At 42.6% G+C, this 12864-nt stretch overlaps 1 protein-coding gene across 1 annotated transcript in view; it reads right to left on the reverse strand.

Annotated features, from left to right (window-relative positions):
* Positions 1 to 1772: 1772 nt before the first annotated feature.
* LOC137150797 (protein eva-1 homolog C-like) overlaps positions 1773 to 12864 on the reverse strand; it is a 180836-nt gene continuing 169744 nt past the window's right edge. Inside the window, exon 6 of the mRNA XM_067544854.1 lies at positions 1773 to 1975. Within this exon, the coding sequence (XP_067400955.1) occupies positions 1941 to 1975 (35 nt within the window). The 3' untranslated portion in view covers positions 1773 to 1940. The remainder of the gene's footprint in view (positions 1976 to 12864) is intronic.

Raw genomic sequence — 12864 nt, forward strand, 5'->3', positions numbered from 1 at the left:
GTAACTCTTCACAGTCTGCTTTGGACTTAACTATCTTGAGTAGTTTTGTATCATCTGCAAATTTTTCCACCTCGCTGTTTACCCCTTTTTCCAGATCATTTATGAATATGTTGAACAGTACTGGTCCCTGGGGGAAACCGCTATTTATTTCTCTCTTTCATCTATCCTTTGTTTCCCATCTTTTAACCAGTTACTGATCCAGGAGAGGACTTTCCCTCTTATCCCATGACTGCTTATTTTGCTTAGGAGCCTTTGGTGAAGGACCTTGTCAAATGCTTTCTGAAAATCTAAGTACACTTTTTCCACTGGATCACCCTTGTCCACATGCTTGTTGACTGTCAAAGAATTCTAATAGATTGGTGAGGCATGATTTCCCTTTATCAAAACCATGTTGACTCTTCCCCAACAAATCGTATTCATCTATGTGTCTGATAGTTTTGTTGTTTACTATAGTGTCAACCAATTTGGCTGGTACTGAAGTTAGGCTTCCTGGCCTGTAATTGCCAGGACCATCTCTTAAGCCTTTTTCAAAAATTGGCGTCACATTAGTTCCAGTCATCTGGTACAGAAGCTGATTTAAATGATAGTAGTTCTGCAATTTCATATTTGAGTTCCTTCAGAACTCTTGGGTGGATACCATTCTGGTCCTAGTGACTTATTACTGTTTAATTTATCAATTTGTTCCAAAACCTCATCTGACACCTCGATTTGGGTCATTTCCTCAGATTTGTCACCTAAAAAGAATGGCTCAGGTTTAGGAATCTCTCTCACATCCTCAGCCATGAAGACCGATGCAAAGAATGAATTTAGTTTCTCCACAATAATCTTCTGTGAGTGCTCCTTTAGCATCTTGATCGTCCAGTAGCCTCACTGATTGTTTAGCAGGCTTCCTGCTTCAGATGTAGTTAATAATTAACTACATAGCTCTCTCTACCTTTTTGTTTTACTTTCTTGATGTCTTTCACATGCCCAGATGTTCAGGTAGGGAATATATACTTACCATAGGTGTATTGATTTGAAAAAATAAGACCTTTCCAGTGCTTTCACCCAAAATGTGAAACAAACCCTTTATGGTCAAAACGTGGGAGTAAGTTTTATTTTAGGATATGTCTATGCTGCAGTTGAAGGTGTGACTTTAGCATCGGTGGGCGTACGCATACTAGCTTTACTATAGCTAGATGTGGCAACATGGGCCTCAGCATGGACACAGAGTATAAACCTGCCAGGGACTACTCTGGTCTCTAGCCCATGTTGAAGCCGATGCTGTCACCTCTACACTATTGTTACCCATGCTAGCTAGATTAAAGCTCACACGGTATAGAAATGGAATATTAGGGTTGGAAGGGACCTCCAAAGGTCATCTAGTCCAACCCTCTGCTCAAAGCCCGACACCTCTTCATAGAGATGGTTTTATTTATGTCAGCATAGCAGGGGAGTTACATCAGCGGGAGGAGCATTTCAGTGTGTACCCTCCACCGTTTTGTTGACAGTGTAGGCCTAAATCCATGATTTATAGTGTCCAGCAGAGTTATGAGTTTACACTCCCACGCTTGTCCTTTGAAGGTATTGTGCAGGTTTCCTTTGAGGACAAGCACCCAAGAGGTCAGAAACAGAGTGATTGTTTTGTGAAAAGAGTTCACCCACAGGTGATAGGGTAATTTATATGTATTATCTGTAGTGCAATAGAGTAGATTCTTTTAGGTAGTTTGGACCAATGACATGACCCAAGACCTTGAATACGACCCTGCATGTGATGGGAAGCCAGTTCAGGACAAGGAGTACTGGGGTGATGTAGTCTCCGTGAGTAGCACTGGCAAGGAAACAGACTGCTGCAATCTGGGTCAATGGGAGCCTTTCTAAGGTCTTTGTGCTCATTCTTAAATACAGTGACTTGCAGCAATCCAGACAGGAGATCACATGGCTCAGCCATGACTTAGTCATCATTCTGTAAAGCAGAACACAGCTTCCTGGCCAGCTGGAAACAGAAGATAGGTTAGTCAGTCAGTCACTGGGCTCTTAAAAGTGGCGGCTTGTCTTGTTATTGGAAGGCAGCATCAGCATCTGCAAATTAAATGTGAACATGTGTATGTGCTGCTGGCAGAGAATCACCACCAGAACAGTGTTAAATGGGAACCAAAGGAAAAACTGAGAATACAATACAGTTATGTATCTTCACTGTCTCCCCTGCTTTGCTGTCAGATGCACTTTCATTTCTAATTAAGTGTGGTTAGGGGATGAAGCAGGAGGAGGAGGAGGAAGGGGGAATCAATTTGTTTTTAGCACCATAACAGACAGGAAAGCATTTTGTGCTGACAGAAAATTTATATTACACAAATTCCTGCCCCAGATCACTGGGTAGCTGACTCCATTTGAAGAGAGAAGCAATAGAGCTGTGCTGTCCTCTCCCCCTATTGTTCCCGGACACTTGAAACATTCACAGAAGGTTTTAATAATGGTTAATCACACAAGGGAGAATGTTTGCCTTTCTTCTGTATGGGAAATCAGGCACAGCCTTACTACAACGGAAGCTGGACCCTTTGATCAATGTCTGACATTTAAAGAAATTTGTAAGCACTATTGTGTAATCCTGAGTTAAATACTGTAACGTTTGGGATTTGTTCTTTTTTAAATACAAATCAGGAAAGAATTAAATGTTAGCATTTTTCCATCAAGTTGACGTGCACAATAATACATCTTTTTTTCCATAGAAAGTCAAAATTGAGCATTTTAACATACGGACTTTAGGGTTTCCCAAAGCCCCATGACAAAAAAAAAAAAAAAAAAAGGGGGAGTCTCAACTGCAAATGTAGGCACCTAAATTATGGCATCACAACAGGCACATAAATTACGGCCTAATTTCAAATGCTAGTTTGTACATCTAGAATAGAAACTGGAGAACTTCAATTTAGATGCCTGCTTTGAAAATAAGGCCTGGAAAATTGCTGTGATTATTACAGTAGTGCTCAAGAGCTCCAGCTGAGATTGGGACCCCATCGTGCCAGGCACTGTACAAATATATTGTTAGAGCTCGTTTTGGCCCTGATGAATTTATAGTCTAACTAATCCAGGCAAATGAAGGGTGGGAAGAGACACAAAGGGGGTGAAGTGACTTGCCCAGGGTCATAGAGCAGGACTGCAGCAAAGCCAGGAATAGAAGCGAGGTTGCCAGATTTCAAGTTCTATGTCCCATCCACGGGCACTGGGCCATACTGTTCCCAACAGAACTTGTCCAAAATAAAAGAAGGGTTAGGGGGGCTTAAAAGTCTATTTTTTTGCCTTCTCATGAAACTATGAGAAGCCAATGTTTGGGCTGAATTAAAAACAGAAAAAGATTTGTCTACATGCACTTGTGAAAGTGCATTTCCCACATGTTTCAGGAGACATTTGAGAGAGATTTGAAGAATACTACCAAGATTTCCATCAGAAGCCCAAATAAGGGAAGCTACATTTCAAGTTCCTCTGTGTACGTGGTAGTACGTGTCACATCTGCAAAATGTTCTGTCATACTTGTTCCCTGGGCTGGTTTGGACTCTGAGCACTGTGACACTTGACCTCTGGATGAAGGACTATTTCTTCTTGCTCTCAAATGACTACCTCTGTCAAGTGGAAGTAGTGCTGATGGACTCCAGAGGGAGCTGTATATCAGTCCTCATCTGCCCACTGAGGTTTGGTTATGACTTCAGTCAAGCGACATTCACTCCATATTCACCTAATACACTGACCCCTAGGGACCGTTCTCTTGAACTAACTAGCTTCCAGGATCTTTGGTCCTGCAAAAGCAGCCGCTCAGACGGGTTACAAAGAAAGGGATGGTGCCTGGGTGCTGTCTGAGGTATGAATTTTGCTAAAGGTGAGTAGAAAACCAGCAAAAAGATAAACTAGCAGCGTTCTCCTGTGATATTGTTTTTAAAAAAATGCTTTTGTTCTGTAACCTACCTGGGAGGCTTAGCATTTGCACCAATTCCCCTGAGAGAAGTTAATTGAAATCCTGAGCAGTAGAAAACCTGGAACTATACCACAATTGGAGTGACAGTGTAGTGTGGCCCAGACACCTGTGAGTGGCACTGTGCAATGTGAAAATCCCTGCTGTTGCTAAGATAAGGCTGAGGAATGGCAAATCCTTGCCGGCCTCAGGGAAAGAAAATCACAAGCCTGCTGCTTAATGTATTTGTTAAAAGATATAGATAAATGGCAGTGGATTCAGAGAAGAGCAACAAAGAGACAATTAAGAGGCTGGGCATGTTGATTTATGAGGAAAGATTAAAGGACCTGAGTAAGAATAGCTTGGCTAAACGATGTCTAAGGAAGGGCAGAAATGTAGCGAGCATGGAAGGTATCCGAAGCCTCCATTTGAAGGGCTGCCTCCCCCCTGCCAGAGCCCTTCACTGCCGCAGTGAGGATGCAGCCGGCCTTTCATTGCAGCATGCAGCTACACGTACCCTACATGATGATACCAATATAGCCAAGGCCTAAGAAATCCCCACAATGTTTCATTTAAATATAAAACCTCCCACGAAACACGATGGGCTAGATGAAGATATCCTGAGGTCAAATTCTATGACCCGTTTTAGACAGGAGGCCAGGGTAGATGAGCATAAATGGTTCCTTCTGCCCTTAAAATCTATGAATTTATGAATTTGGAAAATGTGCTTTTATAGACTCACATTTTCTTTTATTATAAAAGGGCCAGAATACCAGTTTAGGTACCTGTATGAGGAAAAAAACAAACAGAAAACAGACTTTTAGACAAACAAATATTTTCAAAGAAAATAATTTCTCTAGGTCTGAGTCCTGTGTTGGAGCATGCTCGGATACTCTGTGGGAATGCTGATCAGCGCTATGCACTGTAAAAGGCTCGGGCATGCTGAGTGAGGCTGGAATCTTTGGAGAGTTTAGCTGCTAAAATGGAAGAAGTCTCTACTGAGCATGTGCAAACTGCAATTAAAAAAAAAAAAAAAAGGCAGCTTACAAGTTGGCCAAATTTGGGTAGATTTTCATTGGAATGGCAAAAGGCAGATGCACACAAAATACCCCACCCTCCCCCCTTGCCAAATGTCAAGTCCCTGCTCCAAAGCAGAGGGTTGCTAGAGCTTTTCAAAGAAAAGACCACAAGGACATTTTAACATCGGCATCATGAAGTATTACACAGCTTTCTTCTCAGGAACAGCTGAATGATTCATTATGGCTGAAATGCTTTAAAAAATTCAGCCTGAGACAGGCACCCACCATGGAAATGGTCAGCTGAAATGGTTAAAGTTTGGCAAAGTTATAAGTAAATGGAAACAATATCTTATAACAGGAAATGTCAGGCAACCTCAATAATAGGCAGCGTTACCAGTCCCACCTACAATAAAGAAAAGAAAAGGGAACCAGCCCATTTACGTTTTCCTTTTCAGGTCACTTTTAATGAAGGAGGAAAACTCACTCTTCACTACTCTGTGCTACAGGGTGCTGTCCTCGCTTGTCATTGCTGAAGCAACAACTCACTGTCAGCTTGATTTGAGTCTTATGTACAGAAGAGTCTAAACACGTCCAGTCTACCTGGTCTAAACACAGTAGCTCTTTTATTTCCGGTGCAGAATGAGTGTGCGTCTGGTATAGATTAGGACAAATAAGTGGTTTGAGGCAGCTGAGCTCTGCATTGGAGGTGGAACAGGCAGTGGTGTCACCTAAAAAAAGGTCCTGAAACCCTTTAATTTTTAATGAAAAGAAACAGAGACCTAGAGATAAAAATCATTGCCTTGGGGGATGGAAAGAAAGGAAGATGTGGCTGAGGGAAGAAAGAGAGAGTTCAAAGGGCCCATTTTACAATGATCCAAAAGCAGAATGATCTGTAAGAAAAATGCCTGTCTTGCAATTAGGCAAGTTAGAAGCTCTGCTTCTCCGCTGTTTGAACTAGTAATTTGGTTACATTTTGCAATTGCTACACACATTCTTCTCCTTCTTATCCCAGCTCCCCTTTCATCACTTAGGCTCAGTGTAGCTTATTATTCATATAGATATCCACTGGCACATTAAAAGCTTCAGCAGAACAAAACAAAACCGCACTGGATACAGTCTGCTAGGAAATAACAGACTGATCAAACATTACTCCTCCTCTTGTTGTCATGATCTTGTGAAGAGTACAAGCTTTCCAGAGGGTAGACTCTTTGTGCATTCACCACTCACCACAGTCACAATTCCTGAGCTAAGAAATCACACTTGGAATCCAACACAAGTACTTACACACACAGCAGCCTCCTCTAGTGCCGATCCATTCGTAGTTAATCCCTACTGGGGAGGCCTGTTAAGATCAGATTGATGTATGTACTTTGTCTCTTTCCTCAGTTGAATCCCATCAGAAGCTTTCTGTCTCCTTCCATATTATGTTCAAACTCTTCTATGACTATCTCACACACATCCTCCTCCCCTTGCCCTGGGCTGGACCCAAGTAGCATATCTTCAGCTTCATCTCCACACCTTTATTCACGCTTCCCCTTATCCTTGGATGAAATTTTCTCCCACAATCAGTGTCCCTTCCTCCTTCAAATCCTTCCCCCAAGCAACCGTCTTTTTCCGAGCTTTCTGCCACCAATCTCTGCTCAGATGCCCTCCTCTCCCATCTCTTATTGAGATAAAATATGTACATCCTATTATTGCAAACAAATAATTAAGAGTCTCATCTGAAGCTAACTAATTACTGCCCAATCCCTCCTTCCCCTACCACCAGTTGGGCACTTGAGACCTTTTACTGCCATTACATTAATTTCCCTCCCCTCCCCCCCCCCCACACACACACCCCTTCCTAATAAAGACCTTTGTTTAGCAACAGTTTGGGAGTTGGTTGGGGGCTCACGGCAGTTGTACCTCACCCAGCACTCCCTAGGGTCCGTAAGAGAACACCCGGGAGTGATTTTGCAAGAGTGCTTTGCGGTCTGCCAGGTTCACACTGCTGCCAGCTCAGACCTGGCACAGTTCAGAATCATCACAGGCCTGAATGAAAAGCCAGATGGACGTACTAGAAGGAAAAATAAAGGCAGGTGGAATTTTTCATTCTACAGTAATTAGAATATTACTGGCATGATTACCTCTGCTTTTATGGTGCTTTGGTAATTTTTACTGTCTTTCTGTTAACTTCTTGATTGACTTGCGCAGTGTGGGAGCTGTTATATAATTGCCAGTCCATTCCATGATTGCTTAGACCATGCCAGGAAATAGGTGCAGACCCCATGTGGGGTGACACTACATAGCATTACGCTATGTTTAATCCATCTGGCAACTCGGAAACCATAGAGAAAAATAATTTTGGAGCCATACTATAGAGCTTGGCCTGAACCACAAATATCAGATCCAGTTCCACATTTTTGCAGTATTTGAAGGGGCTTGGGTCTATTTTTGGATCTTTAAACAAATTAGATATAGAATTGTCTCCTTCCACCACAAAAGTGCAGCTACCTCTGGGGCAACATACCCATGTACACACAGAGAGTGACACAACAATTCCAGACAGGAAGTTGGAATGATCACGGCCTAGAGTTCACCTTCTCTTAGGTGGATACTCCATGTTTTTCTATCACAAACTGAAAGAATCCCCATGCCTGTGATTGCCCTGAACATGAAAGGGATATGAAAGGTGGGGAGGAAAGAAGGTTGTAATTTTGGAAAAGCCATCAGAAGGCAAAAGCCTTGTGCAATGGAATCTTGTGCTCTGTATTCGACAGCAGTGCTTGAGCCTTTGGCAGAAGGGGCGTTTGTAAGAGTCTGCTGAAATGGAATAATGCAGCAATAAGCCACTCCAGGGTGTGCATTAGCAAGCTTTTGTTGCATGCCTCAGGTGCAATGTATGGGTCTTCAGTCACCTAGGAAGTGCACTGATGTTACTATTATTTATATTATGGTAGTGCCTACAGGCTCCAGTGAAGATAGGGGCATTATCATGCTGTGCTCACATAATAAGAGACAGTCGCTGCCATGAAGAGCTTGCAATCTAAACAGGGCAAGACAAAGGGTGGGAGAAAGGGAGTATTATCACATATAGAGAACTAAGGCACATGGAGACTAAGCTACTTGCAGACTGTGTCAGAGGCAGCAGTTGAATCTAGATGCCTCTCATGTCCCAAAACAATAACTTAACTACAAATCCATCCTTCCTCCCCAATAGCTTACTAATGCACATTCTGGAGGGGTTTACTCCTATGAAAGAGCCAGACTCTAGTTTTTTATTCTTTTTTTTTTTTAATCTCGGATTGATGTCTGCAATGTTCTCTTCTGCCATGGCAAGTGCCTTCTAGCATAAAGTTAAGAGAAAATAGTAGGGAGCAAAAAACCATTGTCTTCCTTTTCTCTGCTATTTTGAACGTGCTCATTGTTTGTTTGTTTTTTCTAACCCCTTTGCTCTCTACTTTTAAGGATCTCCATGCTGTTTGGGCCTCTTCTGAGAAGAATGGCTGCCCTATCGGCATCGGTTTGGGGCAATTTAAAACAGTTGCTTTTTCTCCAGCTCACCTCAAATTTCCTCTCTTCACTTAGTCCCCACAGGAGTCTTTGTCCTGCCCATCAACATTTCCCCTCCCACCTCCATACCCATTTAACATAACGGGCTCTGGGATTTTTTCTATCTATGCCTCTCTCTGCCTCCTTTTTTGTGCTGAAGCAATAAGGGCATTGGGAGCTGGTGCATACCTGTGACATTGTCCAAAAGGTCCAACTAGTATGGCTTTGGATAAGCTGTGCCCTAAGCCACACTCTGTTAGTATCGCTCTATGATCCTACTACCTTGCTCGAACACACTGGGGATTGAACTGGGGACCTCCAAACATAAAAAGCATAAGCTACTACAGCTTGAGCTAAAGCCACATAGTTAGAAGTTGCCATAACTCAGATCCTTTGTGGATCAGGCACAGAGAGAGACCCCAATAACCTACATTCACCAGTGGGCTACAACTGTATTTAAAGATAGAAAAGGTCTATTGGGACAACATGGTCCTTCCTCCTCCTAGCAATTGCTTTTTTACTTACAGTATATTTGCCAGCACTTTGCCTGGTCTAATTTGAAATGTCTCGAGTGTCAGGGAGTCCAGCACATCTCTTGGGGATTATTGCACAGCCCAGCACACTTCACTGATGGGAAACATTCCCAGGTATCCATCTTGTATCATCATTTCCTTAATTGTACCCCATGACTCCGTGTTGTACCTCTTGTGCTCCCCACTGCCAAAGCCTTTCTTCCACTGCCTCCCCCTTCAGGATCCTTTCCCTGCTGCCTCCCCTGCCAGAGGCGGCAGGGAAAGGCTCTGGGCAGCTGGAAGGCAGCAGGAATCTACTCAGCTTAGAGTAGCAGTGGAGACATGGGAGGCACTTGTTGGGCATGCAGAGAGCAGTGTAGGGTATATTCCCTAGGGTTCTGGAGTGTCTCTACTCACCTAAGCTGTGCCTCACTATCTACAGTGTTATTTATGCCAGCACTAGCTGGGCATACAATGTCTGTACTCTACATGCAACCGCAAGCGTAGACCTAACTTCAGAAAATCTGATAGTGAAGTTATTGTTACATTTTCCCTGGGCTGTAGCGCAAACATCACATCTGCAGACAGTTCTGTTGCTATTTGCTCCCTGGACCAATATGGGTTATGATCATAGCAGAGCTAATTCCCAGGACCAGGAGAACTCCACATATCTTTCCACCAGCGATCTCCAGCCAGCCTTCATTTGGTAAGTATCGTACATCAGCATAATAGTGGTAATAGAAATGTTCCATTTACTTTTTACCCAACAATAGTCTAGTTCTCCCATCGGGATGAAGTGTTAGACCTTCAGGACCTAGCTTATTGCCTCATAAAACGGGATGACAGGATTTTCAGGTTTTCCTAAGGAAACTATGAGTTGCCACGGCAGTTCATTAATCCTCAGCCCAAGTGCTCACCTTGTATTGATCAACGATGAAGGAAGAATAGAATAACACACATACGCTCTATGGACATTCATTTCAAAAATAAAATTATGACAAATCTTCATCAATTTTTGCATGGAGAAGCTGCCCAGAGGTCAGATAACAGAAAAGTCACTAAAAAGTCCTCCTTTCCCAGAACTGAACCAATCCCAAATTTTCTGAAAGACTCTTAGATAAAAAAAGGATACAAAGTTCCCTAGTCATCTATCCCACCACCAACCCACTTCTGGCCAATGTACCTATTCGAAGAGCATGGAAACCCAGTGATGAGAGGATTGTTCCCACAGAGAACCAGAGCTGTCCTCTGGGACAGGTTCCTCAAGAAATAGGTGCTCTTCCAGCAGACATCTAGGAGCACAGCTGCATCCAAAAGCATGAGAAACACCATTTTGTGTAACTGAAAGCTACTTAGAAGAGGCAATGGGCAGGAAAAGCTGATAGGCCTATTTTTTGTTTTTGTTTGGTTTAGCTGTTGTTTTTTAGGGGAGGGGGGGGTTCTCATTTTTTCCCTTAAATCAAGAGATCATAATAATGTTCATGTAGGAAATGAAACTTTTTAATCATCAGCTGGGTTCCAGTTCAGCAAAACTGGGGTTACCAGTTTTTATAGGGGCCATCCCAATATTCGGGGCTTTTTCTTATATGAGCACCTATTATCCTCCACCCCCTGTTCTGATTTTTCACACTTGCTGTCTGGTCACCCCAAGCAAAACACGCATTTACTTAACTTTAAGCTTGTGTATAATGCCATGCCTAATCAGAAAAGAATTTAAGCACTTGCCTATCTTCAATGGCATTTAAACACAGGTTTAATATATTAAGCACATGTTTAAGTGCTTTCCTGAATAGAGATGGAAATACACATTGCTTAAAGTTAAGCACATGCTTGAGTGCTTTGCTGATCTAGGGCTTAGGTCTCAAAGCAGCCAGAGACCTGGAACAGGGAACCAAATTGAGTATGCTGGAGGAAATAGGGAGACGAATGAAACTACAAGGTCAAAAGGAACAAAAAAAAGAGCCCTTGAGGATAGAATGGGAAATTTAGAGAAAGGAAGAGGCCAGATCAAAGAAATCCTAATTATTAAAAAAAACAATGATGACCCCAAACTCTGTAGCAGCACTGATTGTAAACTGTAATGTTATGTAGCATCATAAGAAGGAAAGTGTTTAAGCCTCCTGTTAAAACTGAAATACAATCCTTAGCCTTGTTTGCACCTCGTTGCTTTTTGCCATGGGCTAACAGCTTACAGGTATTTTAAAGTAAGAGCTGCACTAAATCTTTTGTGACTTGGTCTGGTTAAAGGTGCAGTGCTCAGAAGGTGGCCTCAACACATGCATTTTCTGCCTAACCTGAATTTACTTTGCTTTCTTTCATTTTTTTGTTACCCAGTAGTGGGGGCAGCATGCTGGGAAAACCCACCCTCCACACCACACCATTATCTAAACCTGGCACCAACCCAAACTTTAATATTTCAGTCTTACCGGTTTTCAGGTTTGGAATGTTTTTATGTTGGAGGATTTTCATCTGTTCCCTGGCTCGGCTAATGGAAACCTAATGTACATGAAAGATCGCTATCTAATCTGACTGCCAATTACTTGCTTGTTTCAGTCATCTTCTACGTACAAGTTAACTTGTACTATTTCCATTGCAGCTAAATTATGCCTATAGAAGCGCCATACAAAATGCAAAGGATATAACATGATACTCAGAGGACTGAGAAATGATCCTGATATGCTGACCTGAGATAATACAGGCCCCTCCTGATGTCTGGAATAATTACAATAAACTACTTGAGCAGGGATAAAAACTGGAGTTAGATAGCAAGTTAGATGAAACCTGTAATTATTAACTTACAACTTGAAACCAGATTCAATGAATTTAACTCTTGAAGCCTAAGAGGAATTTAACAATAAAATATGAAAGTGGGGAATGGTTTAAAGCCAGTATAGTAGCTGGGTTGAACTTCCATAAGCTGCTCCTTAAAAAAAACTAAAGGTACCTGTGATGGTGTCAGTAATCATTCTGGGTCCAAGGTGCTTGAAAGAGATCCTCTTTATTCAATGACACACTTCCAACTGCCTCTGAATAGTAGAACATGGGCTTCTGCAATGCTCCTCGCCCAGATTTTCTGTCTGGGAAGCTAAAGCACTTGGAAGGGACATTTCCCAATACTACCGCTGTTTTGCGCCATCTTTGGAATACGAATTGGACTCTGCTCCCTTTGAACTCAATGGAAAATCTCCCTTTGACAAGTTAGAGGAGAGCAGTGTATGAATGTTGGGTTTGGGGATGGATTTTGCAGGTGTGAATGTGATCATAGTAGAATTGCAAGTGAGAGACATCAGAGATGGGAAATGCTTAGTTCTGCCTCAGCGCAGGGGACTGGACTAGATGACGTATCCAGGTCCCTTTGCATCCTACATTTCTGTGATGGAATCCTTTCTTAAGGCAAAAGAGGGTACATAGCATATATTGTGAGTCACATGCATGACTCGGGCAAAACTCCAGTTAGACTTCACAAGGAGCTTTGCCCAAACAAATATTGGGTGGGGAGGGAAGAACTTCAGAATATGGCTTTTAGTGATGATGCATGTCATGCTGCAGTGCTCTGTGTGATTCTGCAGCCTGAACTCTGTCACTTTTCCTGCTCATTCAATGAATGAGGTGGGGAAAACTGGCGGGCTTGTGCCAATTGTGCTATGGAACCTCTGACTGGCTCCAGAGGGGACAGTGTAACTAACTGAGCATGTTGAAGTAAAGGTTGGGATGGACGTGTGGATGGAATATCATATTACTGAGACATTTCTCACTTGAGAAACTTCAATAGCTATGACGACAGGCCAGCCAGACTTTGCTTTGGTTCCAAAGTTTGAGGAGAGCTGAACAGAAAGAAACGTCTCCTGCTTTTAGCAGTTCCTGAAAAATCTGACAAGGG

Source organism: Emydura macquarii, unplaced genomic scaffold (genome assembly GCF_026122565.2).
Source record: "Emydura macquarii macquarii isolate MOO-44397 ecotype Brisbane River unplaced genomic scaffold, CSIRO-AGI_Emac_v2 contig_1027, whole genome shotgun sequence".
Lineage (NCBI taxonomy): Eukaryota > Metazoa > Chordata > Testudines > Chelidae > Emydura > Emydura macquarii.